At 39.4% G+C, this 18,960-nt stretch overlaps 1 protein-coding gene across 4 annotated transcripts in view; it reads right to left on the bottom strand.

Annotated features, from left to right (window-relative positions):
• LOC121232945 (tyrosine-protein kinase Fer-like) overlaps positions 1–18,960 on the bottom strand; it is a 216,201-nt gene that overhangs the window by 58,352 nt on the left and 138,889 nt on the right. For all 4 annotated transcript variants that reach the window (XR_005931770.1, XM_041121461.1, XM_041121462.1 and 1 more), the window contains one exon: positions 15,132–15,255. Coding sequence is in view for 3 of the 4 variants with exons in the window: in XM_041121461.1 (XP_040977395.1) it covers positions 15,132–15,255 (124 nt within the window). In the remaining variant the exon portion in view is untranslated. The remainder of the gene's footprint in view (positions 1–15,131; positions 15,256–18,960) is intronic.

Here is an 18,960-nt window from a genome sequence, read left to right on the forward strand (position 1 = left end):
ACTTGAAGTGGCTCCCAGCGATTTCCTCAAGATCAACATCTTCGACCTGCAGACCAAGGGCATGGGTTGCACCAAATGTACCAGTTGCAAGCTCCAGAGGCAGCATGTAACAATCCAACACCTCACACCATCTCTCCTATCCTGAAGGACTGTTACAACAGATGGAACCCCATAGTCATGGACTAAATAAAATTGATGGACACATTAGAGGGATGACCCATAGAATAAGAGAATGCTATTTGTGTGTGTGGGGTGTCCATATACATATATATATATCTCAAAGACAGGGAAAGTAGTGGTGATTAATTGGAAAATGTAGGATCTGGGCATGATGTAGATGGTATAGAATAAGGGGTGGATAATGTCCTGGGTTCAGCTGGGATAGCGTTAATTTTCAGAGGAAGCTGGGAGGGGGCACAGCCAGGACAGCTGACCTGAACTAGCCAAGGAGCTATTCCATACCATGTGACATCATGCTCAGTATATAAATGGGGGGTGCTCTCTCGGCTTTTGGTGGGGGAAGTGGTGGAAGGTCGGGTTCCGGGTGGTGAGCAGTTGCACTGTGCATCACTCGCTTTGTATATTCTTTTATTAATACCGTTGTTGTTGTTGTAACTTCTCTTTTTGTGTTGTCCCAGTAAATTGTCCTTATCTCAACCCTCAAGGTTCCGTTTTGTTTTCTTTTCTCCTTTCTGATTCTCCTCCCCATGCCACCGGAGGGGGGCGGGGAGGAGTGAGCAAGCGGCTGGGTGGTGCTTTGTTACCGGCTGGGCTGAAACCACGACAAATTAAAAATAGGTCTTCAGCCTCTCTCTACCTAGAAAGTACTTGTTGAAAATATTTGTATTGGGTTTGTGTGGCAAGGTTTTGGTAGCGGGGGGGGGGGGGGGGGGGTTACAGGTGTGGCTTCAGTGAGAAGCTGCTAGAAGCTTCCCCTATGTACCATGGAATTAATGCCAGCTGGCTCCAAGACAGACCTGGCAGTAGCCAAGAGCGAGCCAAGCAGTGATAGTGGTAGCGCCTCTGTGATAACATATTTAATAAGGGAAAAAAGATGTGGCAGGCACAGAAACTGCAGCCAGAGAGAGGAGTGAGAACACGTAAGAGAAACAACCCTGCAGACACCAAGGTCAGTGAAGAAGAAGGGGGAGGAGATGCTCCAGGCGCCGGAGCAGAGATTCCCCTGCAGCCCGTGGTGAAGACCATAGTGAGGCAGGTTGTCCCCCTGCAGCCCATGGAGGTCCACGGTGGAGCAGATATCCACCTGCAGCCTGTGGAGGACCCCACGCCAGAGCAGGTGGGTGCCCAAAGGAGGCTGTGACCCCGTGGGAAGCCCATGCTGGAGCAGGTTCCTGGCAGGACCTGCAGATCTGTGGAGAGAGGAGCCCATGGAGCAGGTTTTCTGGCAGGACTTGTGACCCCGTGGGGGACCCACGCTGGAGCAGTGTGCTCCTGAAGGACTGCACGCCGTGGAAAGGACCCATGCTGGAGCAGTTCGTGAAGAACTGCAGCCCGTGGGAAGGGCCCATGTTGGAGAAGTTTGTGGAAGACTGTCTCCCATGGGAGGGACCCCACGCTGGAGCAGGGGAAGAGTGTGAGGAGTCCTGCCCCTGAAGAGGATGAAGCAACAGAGATAACGTGTGATGAACTGACCCCAACCCCCATTCCCCGTCCCTCTGCGCCCCTGGGGTGGGCTAGGTAGAGAATTCGGGAGTGAAGTTGTGCCTGGGAAGAAGGGAGGGGTGGGGGGAAGGTTTTTTTAAGATTTGGTTTTATTTCTCATTACCCTACTCTGGTTGATTGGCAATAAATTAAGTTAATTTTCCCTAAGTCAAGTCTGTTTTGCCTGTGATGGTAATTGGTTGAGTAATCTCTCTCTGTCCTTATCTTGACCCACAAGCCCTTTGTTATATTTTCTCTCCCCTGTCCAGCTGAGGTGGGGGGAGTGATAGAGCAGCTTTGGTGGCCACCTGGCCTCCAGACAGAGTCAACACACCACAATCTTTTTCCTCTAAATCATGGAGAGACCAACTTTATAGTCCTACAAGGAATGATGGAATTTTCTGCTGAAACAGGCTCCCGTGAGAGGAGCCCCTGAAAAAGGATGGAAGGCTGTGTGAGCAGTACAGCCTGACTTATACAGAAAGTAGGCAGACTGCAGAAAAATAGTTTCAGCCAATTATTATCTTCCTACATTTAAGCTAGTTAGACTATATATAAACAGTTATGGTTGGACTTGGTGATCTTAAAAGTCTTTTCCAACCTAAATGATTCTATGATTATAAAAGTAAAATTTAACGCTAAAATGTGAAAATATTTAGAATATGTTTTCCTGAATTTTATATTCATTAGATGCTTATCAGACATAAACTGTTTTAGGGATTCATGTCACTACATAGTACATGAACTTTAAACTAAGATACTAACTTAGCGTGCCTGCTTTTGTTTAGACACAGATTACAATGCAGCATTGTGCTGCCAAAAGTTTAAATGCTCCAGATGATAGTGCATGTTTACTTATTGGGCTCTTCATGTTATTTGTAAAGGAAATAGGTTGAGCAAGAAAAATTATCCACCAGAAGATTAAAATGATTAATGAATTACTAGGAATTATTCAACTCAGTAGTTTAAATGTTGAGGAAGTAAGCAAACTGGAACTATATTAACAGAAGAACAACTTTTTCATTGTTATTTACGTAAATGAAAGACACAGTAAATATAAGGAGAGTTCATAAAGGGAAGAGAAACCAAATGAAATGTTAGTTTGTTGAGCTGATCCCTGAGCAGTACAGCAAAAGTTTATCAACAGCATCATTTCAAATCACCAGTTTAAAATCAATAATTTTGTCCTGGTTTCAGCTGGGATAGAGTTAATTGTCTTCCTAGTAGCTGGTACAGTGCTATGTTTTGAGTTCAGTATGAGAAGAATGTTGATAACACACTGATGTTTTCAGTTGTTGCTAAGTTTTATGTTTAGACTAAGTCAAGGATTTTTCAGCTTCTCATGCCCAGCCAGCGAGAAAGCTGGAGGGGCACAAGAAGTTGGGAGAGGACACAGCCAGGGCAGCTGACCCAAACTGGCCAATGGGGTATTCCATACCATGTGATGTCACATCTAGTATATAAAATGGGGGGGAGTGGGGGCGGGGGGATTGCCGCTTGGGGACTAGCTGGGTGTCAGTCAGTGGGTGGTGAGCAATTGCATTGTGCATCACGAATATTCCAATCCTTTTATTATTACTATTGTTATTTTATTAGTGTTATCATTATCATTATTAGTTTCTTCTGTTCTATTAAACTGTTCTTATCTCAACCCACAAGTTTTACTTTTCTTCCCGATTCCCTCCCCCATCCCACTGGGTGGGGGTGTGTGGAATGATTGCTGGAGGTGACTTATTGATATGACACCCCCCCTCAAGGGAAGGTGAACCTCCAGGGAGGAATACAGTGGACACGTAAAGAATTGGTTCCATGGTAGTTCCCTAAGCAACATAACCTGCAACCTTAATTGTTAGCAACACCAGGGGAGCTTGGTGTGCTGACTCTGAAAAGTAACATGGAGGGTGGAGCGGAGTGGAGACACTGCGGCCAGGCTCTGTGATTGCAGGGATAGGGAACTGGAACGATAGGAACAAGAACAGTTCGTCCCTGCATTGAATCCACTGAAGCAAGGAGATAAAATAATGGGGGTTCTGTCAACCTAATGCCCTACTTTTGATTTATATCACACGTGCCCAGTACTGGGGTACTGACATGTAACATCATGTTCTCTGGGTGAACTTTACTCATTATAATACCAAAACACACCTCCATCCCAAAAGCTACCTACCTCCAAGGTGCAACCACCCCCCCCACGGAGCATGCGCTCTGAATTTTTTCTAGCATATACCTTTAAAAGCAAAGCGAGAAAACTTTATACCAATCAAAGTAAAGGTATGTATGACTAGAGTCACTCAAGCTCCACATAAAAAGAAAAATAGTATAAAAAGACCCAAAAAGAGGAAGACTGTTAGGGAAGATACCATCATAGACAAGTCAGGAGGACATTGCTGACTTCTGGGATCAGTCAACGGGCTGAGCCTCTCTTCCCCTCCCATAGGGACGCCTATTGGGTGATATTTGAACACTCGGCTGTACCAAGTGCTTCCCTGGGAAACTTGGAAATCTCTATATATGAGTCGCTTTCTTTTTTGATTTCGCATGCTGTATTCAATATTTGCACGTGCTTTGCAGACAGTGTATTTATCACTGGCAATCCAAAAGAACCTGTACTGTTGTTTTAATAAACTGCACTGCTCATTAATCTAGTCATGATAGTTCGGTAACGCAACCAAACTCCCTGAGTCTGGTAATTCTTGTGCGTTGAACGCGGCTAAGCCGAGAGTGCAGTGTGCTATAAGTGCATCTGTCATCGTGATAGTTACATGACCAGACTTATAGCGCTGAATTGGACATTACTCAGAAACTAAACCTAGCTGCCCCCAGCTCCCCTGACATCTGAGGATAAGCTGGAACGCAAGGGGGTTTATTTTCTGCCAAATGCCTTTACCTTTTAATGCAACAGGGGGAAGTGAATGAGCGGCTGCATGGTACTTAGTTGCTGGCTGGGGTTAAACCACGACAAATTTCCATTAAGATATTCTACGTACATTTATTTTTAAAACCTGAAACCTGGTCTATGATACTCCAGTCTATTGCTATATGGCAAACAGAATGAAATGGTACAGTGTTCACTTGCCTCTCTCTCTTCCTAGATGACAACAGTCGAAGAGCACCATGTTAATTATTATAGGGTTGGAATTACCACACTTCAAAGTGCACGCAATAGTGTGAAAACTACTAAAAATAATTTTTTGGAGCATTGCAAAGCTCTGACATATTCACATTTTCTAACTCTGGTTAAAATAAATGTTAAGTTCCATAATGTAGTTTTAATAGCCACTGATGAATTAAGGTTCTTGTTCAGAAAGACTACCTCAGTAGCATCACTCCCTTGGAGCACAGAAACAGACTGAAGACTCCAAACGCCTTGGTACAACATTAGCAGAGCATCGGCACACACTGCAGCCTTTAGACAGCTGCAGTGTTCCTTTGTTGCACTAGAAGTAGAGTGCCAAGTGGTGTGGAGAGGGGAGCAGCACCATTGTTTTGGCAACAGTCAACACTTCCTTGTTTTGCTTAGCAACAACTAGGAGTCCCAAGAGCTGCTCTCCAAATCTGTTTTGTTGGAAAGAGTTAGCAGAGAGATCCTCAGCCACCCACAATAGGGCTAGGAGAAGGAGGGCTTCTGCAGCCTTCTTGTATACTTGCCGCAAGTCTGTGTCATTTCTCCACGTAAATGTAATGTTTTTGTAATAGTTCTTCCATTAATAGTTATGATTAATAGACCAAATTGAAAATAATCAACAATCTGTGTAAAAACTGCAATTTTATAACTGCATGGTATCTTTATAATCTAATAAAGCCAGAGGAAATCCTGTTTTAGTGAAAAAAAAAGTTATTAGGTAAGAGGTGATATAGAAATTTTCATAAAGGATATGCATAGTAAGAAATGAAAGCTCAGTACATGGTACTGCAATGTGGCAATCAAATTCAAAATTTGACTAAAAATTATTTCATAGGTATGAGAGTGAATAAATTTGGGGGGCTTTTTTTTTTTTAAACATCAACATACCTATATTAAGTGGCCAACAGAAAGTAACAGTTCTTTCGTCGAAGTTCACATTTGCAGTTTTGAGTTTAAACAGAATGGAAATTTTTTTAAATATTCATATTGTAAAAAACATTATGCTTTGAAACATCGTTTTATATAAAACAGAGACATCATCTTATGAAGAATTAAAATTTAAGCCTTATTTATTACATTTATGTGCTATTTCAACCGTACCACTGACAATAATTCTCTGAAAGAATTATTGGCTGAAGCATGATCAACTATTATTATTAACCACCAACAGTATAGAATGTTTTGATTCAGTAATAAATGATTAAATGTTTTCTAGCTATGAAAAAAAGGTACAGAAAAGGAACTTTGCATGATCATTTAATTTTTTACATGCATTGTTGAATGAATCATAAAAAGCTAATTAATAATGACAATAACTGTACACAGAAGTATACAGACAGAAAAGACTAATAAATTTTCTGAGGATCTGCAACTTAAGTTTGTATAATACTTCTCCAAAGGAAAAAAAACCATAAATTTAATCATAAATGTAATATTTCTTCCACTACTGCTTTCTTTTATAAAGTCCTTAATAATGCCTCAGGAAATTTTATGAATTATGGGAGTGGATATCATCTTTTAAGAAATTACATCTTGCACAATAAACCTTAATGAGTTTATGTAGGTAATAGAAAGGCAAACTCATTGCAAGGAAATGTAGTCTTTCTTCATAGTCATTACCAGCACAGAAAATTACAGAAACTACAATAAAGATCTTGAGTATTGCAATACCAACTTTTAAGCACTTTCTGCCCCAGGAGGAAAAGTAGTATTCAAAGAAACACATTGTGCTTGAGGACAATAAGGTACTTTAGAACAGAACTAAAACAGCCATTCTACTGAACTGCTTGGAGCTAGCCAAAATGAGACACTAGGCACAGACATGTATTTAGCTCCTATCCTCTACAAGATTTAGATACAGAAATCAAGCAGGGAAGTTCCATCTCCTTAGGAAGGAGACCTGCTCAACTTTGGAGTTCAAACCATCACCTCCTATTTCCCAAGAGAGTTAGATCCCTACCAATATACTAAACTGAACAGGATCTACACTAAACTGAATAGGAACATATTATTCGTGTAGTAACTGAACCACTAACCCAGGGAGAAAGAAAAGATTCAGAGTAAGTAAAAAAGAAGCAGTAGTAATATGAATAATGACATGGAAGAACTGGACCAAAGAGCTTGATTATCTCACCATGAAATACAAAAAAAGAAGCAGTAGTAATTTGAATAAATATATGGAAGAACTAGACCACAGAACTTGATCATCTCACTATTGAATAAGTCTTCTTTAATTCAAGATATGAGAGACTTCCAGAACATTAACTCTAGTGACTGAAAGGAAAGCTTGAGTAAGGAATATACCTTGATTGCTGTTTGTACCCATCTTCTCATATGCATGGTGTGTATAAGGAAAATAAGTGATTTGAATCTGATACCAACTTTATGCTATATCTGGCAGATGCATAGTTGAAGGCTATTGCTGATAACTTCAGTGAAAAACTGGCACTGGGAATGTTTATTAATTAATTACTTTTAAGATTCAAACTTTTATTATAGCATACTCCTAATAATTCATCTTGAATTTTGTTTACATTATTTTAAAAAATAAGCTGGTTCTTAATTTGTTTGTAAACCCCTTCCACAGGGGAAAAATCAATTTACTTCTCAAGTAAAACAGTGAAACTGTGTACAAAACACTGTCAATGCGCAAAGTAATTAACAGAAAAATAAAAAAAATATTTCTGCTAGTTTCAATTAGAATCATATATGTTTTACTTGTAGATACAGCTGGAACAAAATTTTCATACAGAAATAATATTTTCAAAACTTAACTGTCCCTTTGATTTTAAGAGGTTTTACTGACTATCAAATGATAAAAACAGAGAAAAAACAGAACATAACTGCTTCTATCAATATGAAAATATTTTATCCAATAATAATTTGAATTATTTTCATTAAGACGAGATGGTGGGTAAGGAGAGGGGAAAATAAAACAAACAACAAATATATTCAAATTCTCTGAACCGCATACCTGCATCTTTTCTCCCGTATTGCCACAGGGTTGGTTTGGAAACTAAAAATAAATTATGGACAAATGCATTCAACATATGCAATCAAATACTGGAAAAGAAGATCGGTTATAAATGCTCATTGAACCAACTGAGATTATCACATGTCTATGCTAATCTTCTTGTACTGGGTCTGGTTGGGATGGAGCTAACTTTCTTCATAGCAGTCTGTATGTTGCTGTGTTTTAGATTTGTGACTAAAACAGTGTTGATAACACACCAGAGTTTGGCTATTGCTGAAGTGCTTGCACAGTGTCAAGGCCGCCTCTCTTTCTCACTCTGCCCCCTCAGAGAGTAGGCTGGGGTGAGCAAGAGGTTGGGAGGGGACGCAACCGGGACAGCTGACGCAAACTGACCAAAGAGATATTCCATACTATATAACATCATGTTCAGCAATAAAAGCTGGGGGGGTGAGTTTTTCCAAGGTAGCTGTTGCTTGGAGATTGGCTGGGCATTGGTCTGCTGGTGGGAGGTGGTGAATGACTGCCTTTGCATCACTTGCTTTTTTCTCTTTTTTCCTTATTAAACTGTCTTTATCTCAACCAATGAGTTTTTCTTGCTTTTGCTCTTCTTATTCTCTCCCCCATCCTGCTGCAAGGGAGTCACCAAGTGACTGAGTGGGGGCTTAGCTGTTGGCATGGCTTGAGAGGTTGGAGATAAAGACAAATTTGATCAGAGTGTGCTAGACTGAATTTATAGTTGTTAGACCTGTTTGTTACTTGCTGTTGCTGTTTGCAATGTTGACTTGTTTGTTCATGACACTGGTTTATTTGTTCCCTCACCTGCTCCATGGTATGCTCCTGCTCTTGCTGTGCATCAAAATCCAGGGCTTGTTAACGGCTGCTTTTGGCTTTTGCTGTTTGCTATGCTGTTTATCACTTCGTTTTGCTTTGCCTGGGAGAGCTATGACAAAAGCACCTCCCCCTTTTTCTCTGGGGTAGATGTTTCCTGCCTTGTTACAATGGTCTTCAATTTCTTGAACATTCCAGAATGCTCATATTGGTGTGTGTCATGAATCTGATTTCAGCTTTTCCTAAGGTTAACCAACTAGTTGGGAATGCCATACAGGGATGTGCCCTGAAGTAGCCTGATCATGGGTGGCAAGGTGCGTGGGAGAATTTGAGCAGATGCCTAGACCAGTTTTCACCTCCAATGGTGTGGGACTTCACTCCCCAACAGGCGTGGAATCCTGTTGAAGTAGCAGAACACTTGAAGAAAGGATGCCTTATCTATACCAGAGATACAACTTCTTGCACTGTGCTGGGGCCTGGCCTACGCCTACTGAGCCTGTGTCTGTATAGACGAGAGGGTCTCTGGATCGGAGACCTTACAAACAAACAGAATCTGTGGCTAAGCCAGAGACCCAAGCATCAACTATAACAGTTGCTCCTATATTCAAGAAGAAACAATGGAAGTGGAAGTCAACTTGGTTAGTAAGGGATGAAGAAGCTCCTCCTGAGAGGGAACAGGAGGAAGAATCAGAAGATGCAGCCTGTTCTGCAGCAGAAGAGCCGCAAGAACAAGAGAGGAAAGAGACAGAAATCATAAGCAAGTCAGAAACCACTGGGTCCCTATCCCTGAGTGAGCTGCGAGATATATGGAAAGGTTACAGTCATCATCCAGGCCAGAAAATTATCACCTGGTTGCTCCGATGCTGGGTTATTGGGGCCAACAGTCAGAAATTTGAGAGTAATGATGCCTGGCAGCTGGGAACCATCATTAGGCACTTGGAAATCGACAAAGGAATCAGAAGAAGGGCAACAATCCACAGCCTCTGGAGGAAGTTCCTGTCAAGCATGAAGGCAAGGTATCCCCTCAAGGAAGATCGTGTAAACTACCAAGGGAAGTACTCTATCGCAGAGGAAGGTGTCCAGTATCTGAGGGAATTAGCAGTGGTGGAGGTGATCTACAGCAACCTGGACAACAACCAGGCCTCCAAAGATCTGGATGATGTCCAGTGCATGTGGTCCATGTGGTGGAAGGTGTATGGAATGTACCAACGTCATACATCAGCACCCTAACAATAACAGATTGGACAGATTGAGGCACCAAATGTGGATAGACTGGCCTGCCAGCTCCAGCAATTCAAAGAGGATCTCTCTTCCTCCCCAACCCTACAGGCCTATGTCTCAGCTATCTTGACTGTCCCAACAGGTCTTCCTCCTCACCCATACAGGCTGGCATCTCAGCTATAAAGTGTTGTATGGAGTCTGTCTTTCCCTGATCAAGGGAAAGGGAACCATGAGCCCACACCGTGTGCCACCCTGTGGTTTTATCTGCATGACCACAGGGAGAACATGAAGTGAGACGGTGCACCTACCTCAAACCTGGAAGCTCACATGCAGTGTGAGGAAAAATAGTGGGCAAAAAGGCTCCATTGGTGAAAATAACCCATGATTTGAGTTGTACAATGCCATAGTTGTATGATGCCATAATTGTATGTCAGAAGTACTACAGCAGGAGCCGTCCAAACCAATGGAGGATGAACCTCATAAGGAACCGAGCAAGTGCAGCAGTGATGCAACCTGAGCTGGTTTCAGCTCCCAGCAATCCAGCACAACACACCATCTTTCCTGTCCTGAATGACCATCGCAACAGATGGAGCCCAAGTCATGGACTAAATGAACAGAATGGACATTTGAATGGGGATGGCCCTATAGACTAAGGGAATGATATCTGTGCATATGTCAAAGGACAGGGAAGGGTGTGGTGGTGGTTGATGAGAATGTATTGAATACTGTAGGACCTGAACATGATGCAAATGGTATGGAATAAGGGGTGGAGATTGTACTGGGTGAGGTTAAGATGGAGTTCATTTTCTTCATAACAGCCTGTATGTTGCCTTGTTTTAGATTTGTGGCTAAAACCAGTGTTGATAACACACTAATGTTTTAGCTATTTCTGAACAGTGCTTGCACAGTGTCAAGGCCTTCTCTCTTTCTCACTCTGCCCCCTCAGGGAGTAGGCTGGGGTGGGCAAGAGACTGGGAGGGGACACAGCCGGGACAGCTGATCTGAACTGACCAAATTGATATTCCATACCATATAACGTCATGCTCAGCAATAAAACTGGAGAGAGGGGTGGTGGAAGGAAGACTTCTTATAAAGTAGTTGTTGCTTGGAGACTGGCTGGGCATCGGTTTGCTGGTGGGAGGTGGTGAGTGATTGCCTTTGCATCACTTGCTTTTTCTCCTTCACTTACTAAACTGTCTTTATTGACCCATGAGATTATCACTGATAATGATAACTGAGATTATCATCACATCTCTATGCTAATTTTGTGTTTCTAATTAAGAGAAAAAAATGGAACCTTCTAAACAATAGCATGTTTTAAAAATGAAAAGCAAGAAACAATCTGTCATACTAATTAAATGGAGATGAAATAACTGCATACTTTTGTATATCTTCAACCACTCCTTTTATTTCTTTTAATAACATCTATTCATGCAGCTTTCCTTATTTAAGCCCACTGATTTCTGCTTTTTAATCAGCACAAAGAGAGAGCAAAAAACTAGTGATTTCTGGAATCTAGATGAGATGAAAATGCAGATCAAAGAATCATTCATGTACATTAAGCATTCTAAGCCTGAAAAATTTAAACTTTATATCTGCACCTACTAAACCACCATAGAACACATGAAAATAGAAAACAGAGAGCAGATTAGTTGTTGCACTGTCTCAACTGCTGAAAGACTAAGCAAAAGCATGACTGAATTGGCAATTTAAAAAAGCCAGTTCAAATTTAAATGTAACTATAAAATATAGAAACTGAGTGTAGCCAGTGCACTATAACTAAAAAGTGGCATTAAAATAATTTTAATAAGCTGCTGAGCAGTCTTTGGTTTCACATTAACAGCAAATCAAATGCACATGCTAATATAAATGTCACCTAAATTACTAAAAAAAAAAAAAAAAAAACCCAACAAAAAAACCCTACACAAGGGTTCCAAACAGATCTTTAAAACAACAGATAGGAGTACTGCATAGCATAGTAGCAAAACAATTTATTTTTTATTGCAACCTACACAATAGAAACCATTTCTAATTAAGTATTATTTAAGATCCTTTTTTCTTGGCCAAAACAGTAATCAAAGCCTTTTGACTTTTAATTAAAAAAAAAAAAAATTCTGCTGCTTAGTCTATTTTGTCTCTAATTTTCTTACCTTTTTTGTTTTCTCTAAAAGAACTACTGTTAGTTGATGAATTTTCTGACAAACAAGTGTTTCTTGTTCTTTTAAAATGTTTTTTTCTTTTTTCATAATGCTAAACCTTCTTCCTACTATAAATTAAATTGTTCCATTCTAATCTATGTGGTCTCAACATTAAACTTATCCATGACTAGATTGCATCATTGTTTTACCTGATCCATAAAGGAGGGAACAAGGGCTCCCATATTCCTTGTACAGACCATACAGTCACACCTTTGGTGCTCAAGTAAGGAGGGGCTGAAACTCTAATAGGGTTGAGTCCTGTACACCTAAGAGCTTTCTTAGAAAGCACTAGAGTTTGACTTTTCCCTGGTAGCCTGTCGCGCTCTAATATATTTGCAGCATAGCACCAGAGTGCTGAACCCAGTAGTTTGCAATAGGTTCAAAGTACCCAGCAAGTAATAAACATTCTGTGCTTCTGTGGCAGACATATCCAAGGTTTCTAGACAAAAGGATCTCCAACCATTCCCCAGGGGCAAATGTTCAAGCTCCTCAACATTTCAAACAGAGAATATACCTAGAAAATTTTTATGTATGCTAATCCTAATAAAATGCAATTTAGTCTTTGGTAAAACATATTTTAAAATTTCATGAGCTACTTTCCTAGAGTGAGCATTTGCCAATTAACCTGTGTTAGTAACTCAAAAAAGCCCCAATAATTATGTAGTGCCTGTAGTATTACTACTAAAAATCACTAAACTTGGTTGTTTGTCATCCTGATTCAAATTTTTTCATATTTTCCTATCAGTCAGAACAATTAGCTCATAAATACAAGCATACACTATGCCCAACCTTAGAAGTCTGAAAGATCTTAAAGATCCCAGAAAATAAGATTGTTAAAATAATAATGGAAATGCATATTTTGATTTATTAACCTGTGTGTTTCATAAAAGTAAGCAGTGTTCCTGAAGATATTATTTGACTACTTGGTTATGTTTTGAAACTGCAACTTTCTTCAGGATATGTTTATTAAAAATTTTGTTTCTGCCTTTAAGGAAAGTGGCAGCTCTCTATGATAAACTTCTGTGATAATAATAAACAATTTTTGTGATTCTGAAAGCTAAAAGGTAAACAGAAGGGAAAGACCTTTTTCCCCCCCATGTGTACCACAGTATGTGTAACCCAGGCTGTGTGCACTGGCAAAGTCTACGGTACTAAGAAAACAAAAAATTAGATTACAGTTCTATTTCCTGGCTTTAGACCTACATGACATATTTGCATTCAACTTTCTAAACTTATAATGAAATCCTCATATGTTAAGACATTGCTACATACATGTTCTCTCTGAAATGTATTCTTTGAATCACAAATTATTATCTTTTCAAATATACCTTAAAAACAAAACAACAAAAAAACCTTATGAAGACAGAAGTTAGGGGAAAATAGCAATTAAAAAAGGATATTAAACATTATCATAAACTGTTTTAGCACAATCACTATACAGTTCATCCACAAACCATCATGGATATAAAAAAGTTATTAGAAAGACAGCGCTTGATGTAATGAGTAGTAATGTAAATGAGTCCTTAAAGTTTACTCTAAATAGCAGAAAAATAACTGTTCCTATTCAATGCTGTCAGTGTCTCTCTCACAGGTATGTTGAGGCCATACTCTCATCTATAGTAACCAGAACAGTACTAATTAAGGCAGACGAGCAACAAAATGCTTTTTACAGAGTTTAAAGGGGGGAGGGGAAATAGCACTTCTCAAAAAATAATTGTTTCTAAAATTGTTTATATTTTGCAGGTGTCACATTACCATTTATTGAATAAAAGCAGTAATCTTTTTCAGTAATCATAATTACCAAGTAAGACATTATACAATACACTTCCAATATAGTTTGGTTAGTTAGTTATTTCTTTCCCCCTTGATTTTATTTTCTAAGAACACATGAGATCTAAATAGGGCCTTCTCATCAAACATTGATCCAACAGTTAAAGAAATGAGTAAATACTACAACATTTATGAGGATAGTAAAAGTCACTAATGCTATTAATTGCTTTGATTTGTATGCCATTATTTTCTTAACAAATAGAGTCAGTCTAAAATGCATTCTACCATGACAGAACGCTGGGAGTTTAATTATATTTTTCCTCATGTTGCTTACAATACTTTTCTGGGATTTCCCATAAGGAATTTTCCACATTTTTACATAGCAAGTATGGGATTTTTGCTTCGCTCTTACTTATGTGTTTCAATTAATTTGTTCTTCAGAATAATTTATAAACAGCATAAGATAACTATTTTATTTAGGTATCCTTAAATCAAGTCAAACACAAAAAACCTAGTAAAAACATATAAATGATACTTACAATAATACTATATTTTATAAATAGGTTTTAAACTTATTCTTGTTGGAAGAATATGTTTAAAGATAAATCTACTTCTTGACCAGCAGCATGTAGAAAAATTCTTTTTTGATAAAAAAATAAGAGAAATGCCATTTGGCTCTCATTAGAACTGTGCTAAGTATGAAATGGGCTGATTTTGTATGTTAAGTGGCCCAGAGTTTAGCTACAAATGTTCAAAAAAGCAAACCGGAAATCATCAGTATTATAAATGAAAATGTTATTTTATGATTTCCTCTGGAAAGGGAATTATCATCATGTTTCTGTCTCATATTTCAGCCATATGATTGATAGTAGCAGGGTTATATACTGTGATATTTTGAGAGAATTTTTAATTTTTTTATTTTTATTTTTGAAAGAAAAATTTACATTCCCTTTGATACACACTGAGTTAAGCAGCTCCAGAACAGAGTCAAGCTGGAGAAGAAACAACAAAAAGGAATATAAGGTACCCCAAAAGCATAAGGCCTGATCATCTTCAATATTGCAGAGAAAGCAGTCAAGACAATTAATAATGTTTTAATATACAGAACTCCAGCTTCTCTCCCTTGATCATCTGAGATATCAGTGGATTTCCCTGAAACACACTGCAAACATACCTGAACTTCTGTACTGGCTATGCAAATATCTTAAAATTTCAGGGAGGACTTAAGATGCATAGATTGCCATGATTCATTGACACTAAAATTCATTGCCATTATTAAACACCACTATACATTTAACCTGCTAACAGTTCAAGTGATCAAAATTACAATACTGAAAATAAATATCTTCCTTACCTGTGTATACAGTTTTTAGATTCAAGATATGCCATACCAGAAGCAGCATCTAATGAAAATTTCACTAACTGTTTGGTTTTTAGCTCATCCTTCTTTTTTCTTAAAAAGGACAGGAAATCTCCTCCTAGAGAAACAGACAGACAGACAGACAATGAGACAAGAGAGAGAAATGTCAGTATTGTATCTGTTATTAGGGATGCAAGACCGAACAAAATGCAACTATCAGCTATTCTCCTCAACCTATCAGTCTGAAGTTAATTTAAGAAAAAGGAAGGAATGCACTATCACCAGATGTGGTTTCCCTAAGCACCCTTAAATATTAAGTGCTTAAAAGTGAAAACTGCACAAAACATGACAGAGGTTAAACAAAACCTGTGTTTTTGTTATATCAAAAATCTTCAGTAGTATACATTAAATACACATTTATATTAAAAGTATTGACAAAAATAACTGATAATTTGTAGTTCTCTAATTACAGAATGGTTGCTGGAAGGGTCTATTAAAATTGTGAATAAAATAATTAGTTTCTACTTGTAGGTTTAGATACAATAAAGTAATTGATTTGTAATTGATCATTTGTAGTGGTGTTTCTCAAACTCTACAGTGAAGCCTTTGGAAAGGTTACAAAGTGTTTTACTTCTTGGGCAATATTAACTGCCTATTTCGTGCTGGCAATTAAAGGCAAACAATTATTACTGGGGCTTCAGAGGCTTCTGCCTTGGAGGAACTAAGTTGCTACCATCTTGTCTGAGGAGGGGAAGGTATCAGCATAAAGGATTCCCAAAAGGGAATCTGCATTTGCAAAAGTTTCAGAAAAAGCAATTTAGGACAAAGATAAACATGGGAGACATTATATAAACACTGCAATGCCAAAAAATTACAGTATAGCTTTCCATGTCACAATAATTGCTAATTTATAGTCAGCCATTGCTCTAGTCTTTGTTTCTTTTAACTTTGCACTTACCTGACTACAGCAATTCTCTCTCATAATTAATACTTTATGACACAATCTGAGAGGTTATTGACCCAGTCTGGTAACTGACAAAAAGCAGATATAGCTAGAGAGAAGGAAGATGACCACTCCATTGAAATAGGTGTCATTACTTCCACATGTAAAAAGAATTATTCCGATTATAGCAGACAGTTAAAAATAATTTTTAAGCAATCCCTCCTCCACATGCACACAAGCAATATTAGATTCAGAGCTGACTAAAATTATTGTTTATATACTGAGCACTCACTGCTCAGTACATAGGAATCATCTTTTAATAAGTATGATTATACATTGTCCTGGTTTCAGCTGGGATAGAGTTAATTGTCTTCCTAGTAGCTGGTATAGTGTTATGTCTTGGATTCAGTATGAGAAGAATGTTGATAACACACTGATGTTTTCAGTTGTTGCTAAGTAGTGTTTAGTCTAAAGTCAAGGATTTTTCAGCTTCTGATGCCTAGCTAACAAAAAGGCTGGAGGGGCACAAGAAGTTGGGAGAGGACACAGCCAGGGCAGCTGATCCAAAGTGGCCAAAGGGGTATTCCATACCATGTGACATCACGTTTAGTATATAAACTGAGGGGATTGGGGGTAGGGGGATCGCCGCTTGGGGACTAACTGGGCGTCGGTCAGTGGGTGGTTAGCAATTGCATTGTGCATCACTTGTATATTCCAATCCTTTTATTATTACTATTGTCATTTTATTACTGTTATCATTATCATTATTAGGTTCTTCTTTTCTGTTCTATTAAACCGTTCTTATCTCAACCCATGAGTTTTACTTTTTTTCCCCGATTGTCTCCCCCATCCCACTGGGTGGGGGGGAAGTGAGTGAGCAGCTGCATGGTGCTTAGTTGCTGGCTGGGGTTAAACCATGACAGTCCATTTTGGTGCCCAACATGGGGCACGAAGGGTTGAGATAATGACAAGCCTAACCAGAGCTTGTTAAAATGAATTTGTTACAAGCATTCATTACATTGGTCTAATAGTTGCTGGTCTCTATGTTGATTTATGAGTTCTTAGAGTTGTGGCACTTGTTTTTAGAGTTCTGTTATGTATCACCTCACTTGCTGTATACAGTCCCTGTGCTGCTGCTCATCATCCATAGGAGGTGGATTAAGGTTTTCTCTTTCATGTATTGTGTAATACTGGCTTATGGTATGATAAAATTATCGATCGTGGGACTAATCTGGTGTTTGCACTCATCATTGTCATCACCTCTATACTTCGGGAGCCATCCGTGGGAAACTATTAATAATTACACCATTCACCTTTCCTCCTTGGAGAGCCAAACTATGGGTGAGACACCTTTCTTCCCCAGTCCAGTTACAATGGTGTTTGAGAATTTTGAAAAATTTGAATACCCTTGGGATGTTGAGACCAGCATGGTCCTCTTGCTAGGAACTAGCATGGTCCTGAATGTGGTTCAGGTCTTGTTTAAGGTTCAACAACTATTTAAGAAGATCACCCAGAGATCTGCCCTGGGGCTGGATAATTATGAGTGGCAGGGTGTGTGGGGTAGTATAGGCAAATGCCTAGGGTGGTGTTCCAAAACACCTCCAGTGTTTTGGAACTTCACCCTTGAACAAGTGCAGAATCCTGAAAAACTAGCAGAACATTTGGAAAAAGTATTCTGTCACCCCAACAATTCCATGGAGACACAAATTACTGCAATATGCTGGGGCCTGGCCCATGACTACTGAACCACTCAGTACCCTCAAGGTGAGGAGAAGGTCTCTAGATCTAACAACAAGGTAACAGGCACTGCGGCCACTCCAACCCCCGCAACAGGCACTGCAAATGAACCAGCGAACCAACCCGCACCAGTATCGGTTGCCCCCATACACAAGAAGAAATATACAAAAAAATCAGTTCGCTTAGTGAAGGATGAAGATTAACCAGGGTCATCATGGGAACAGGAGGAAGAGGCAGAACCAGAGGTAATCACCCGATCCCTATCCTTGAGTGAGCTGCAGGATAAGCGAAAAGATTTCAGCTGTTGTATGTAGACAGATATTTAGCTAACGGTCACAAGAGCATTCCAGATGCCTTTAGAAGACCTTGAACAGAATAAACAAGAAGACAAAAAAAAAGAAAGATACCAATTAGAAAAACACAGGTGCGCATTCCATGATAAAGGGAACTTGGCACAAAGAACCTCAAATTCGGCAGTTTATCTTGACCAATTGGACTGAGACAAGTCTCGCATGTTTTAGTTGGTATAACCAATTATGTCCTATGTTTATGCGCGTGTACAGTGTTGATATAACCAATCATATTTTATGATTGTGTGCGTATACAGTGACTTTGCAGAATATGTGACTATAAGTATGTGTGTGTTTTAGCAATAAAGAGTCGTCTGCTTTCAACTTTACAGGCGTCCGTCTACTTCAATCTCCTCAGTTGCATAGGTGAGCATATTATCACCTGGCTTCTCCAATGCTGGGACAATGGGGCTAGTAGCCTGGAATTAGAGGGTAGGGAAGCCAAGCAGCTGGGATCGCTTGCCAGGGAAGGTGGCTTTGACAAGGCAATTAGAAAAGGGACACAAGCCATCAGCCTCTGTAGGTGACTCCTGTCAAGTGTGAAGGAAAGGTACCCCATTAAGGAAGATGTTATACGTCAATCAAGCAAGTGGACCACCATGGAGAGAGGTATTCAATATCTGAGGGAATTAGCCATGCTAGAGATTATTTATTATAACTCGGAGAATGCAGAATCACCTAAAGATCCAGATGAAGTCCCATGCACATGACCCATGTGGAGAAAGTTTGTACAGAGTGCACCATCGTCCTATGCCAACTCACTGTCAATAATGACCTGGAAAGATGAAGAGGC

Source organism: Aquila chrysaetos, assembly GCF_900496995.4.
Source record: "Aquila chrysaetos chrysaetos chromosome W unlocalized genomic scaffold, bAquChr1.4 W_unloc_2, whole genome shotgun sequence".
Taxonomy (NCBI): domain Eukaryota; kingdom Metazoa; phylum Chordata; class Aves; order Accipitriformes; family Accipitridae; genus Aquila; species Aquila chrysaetos.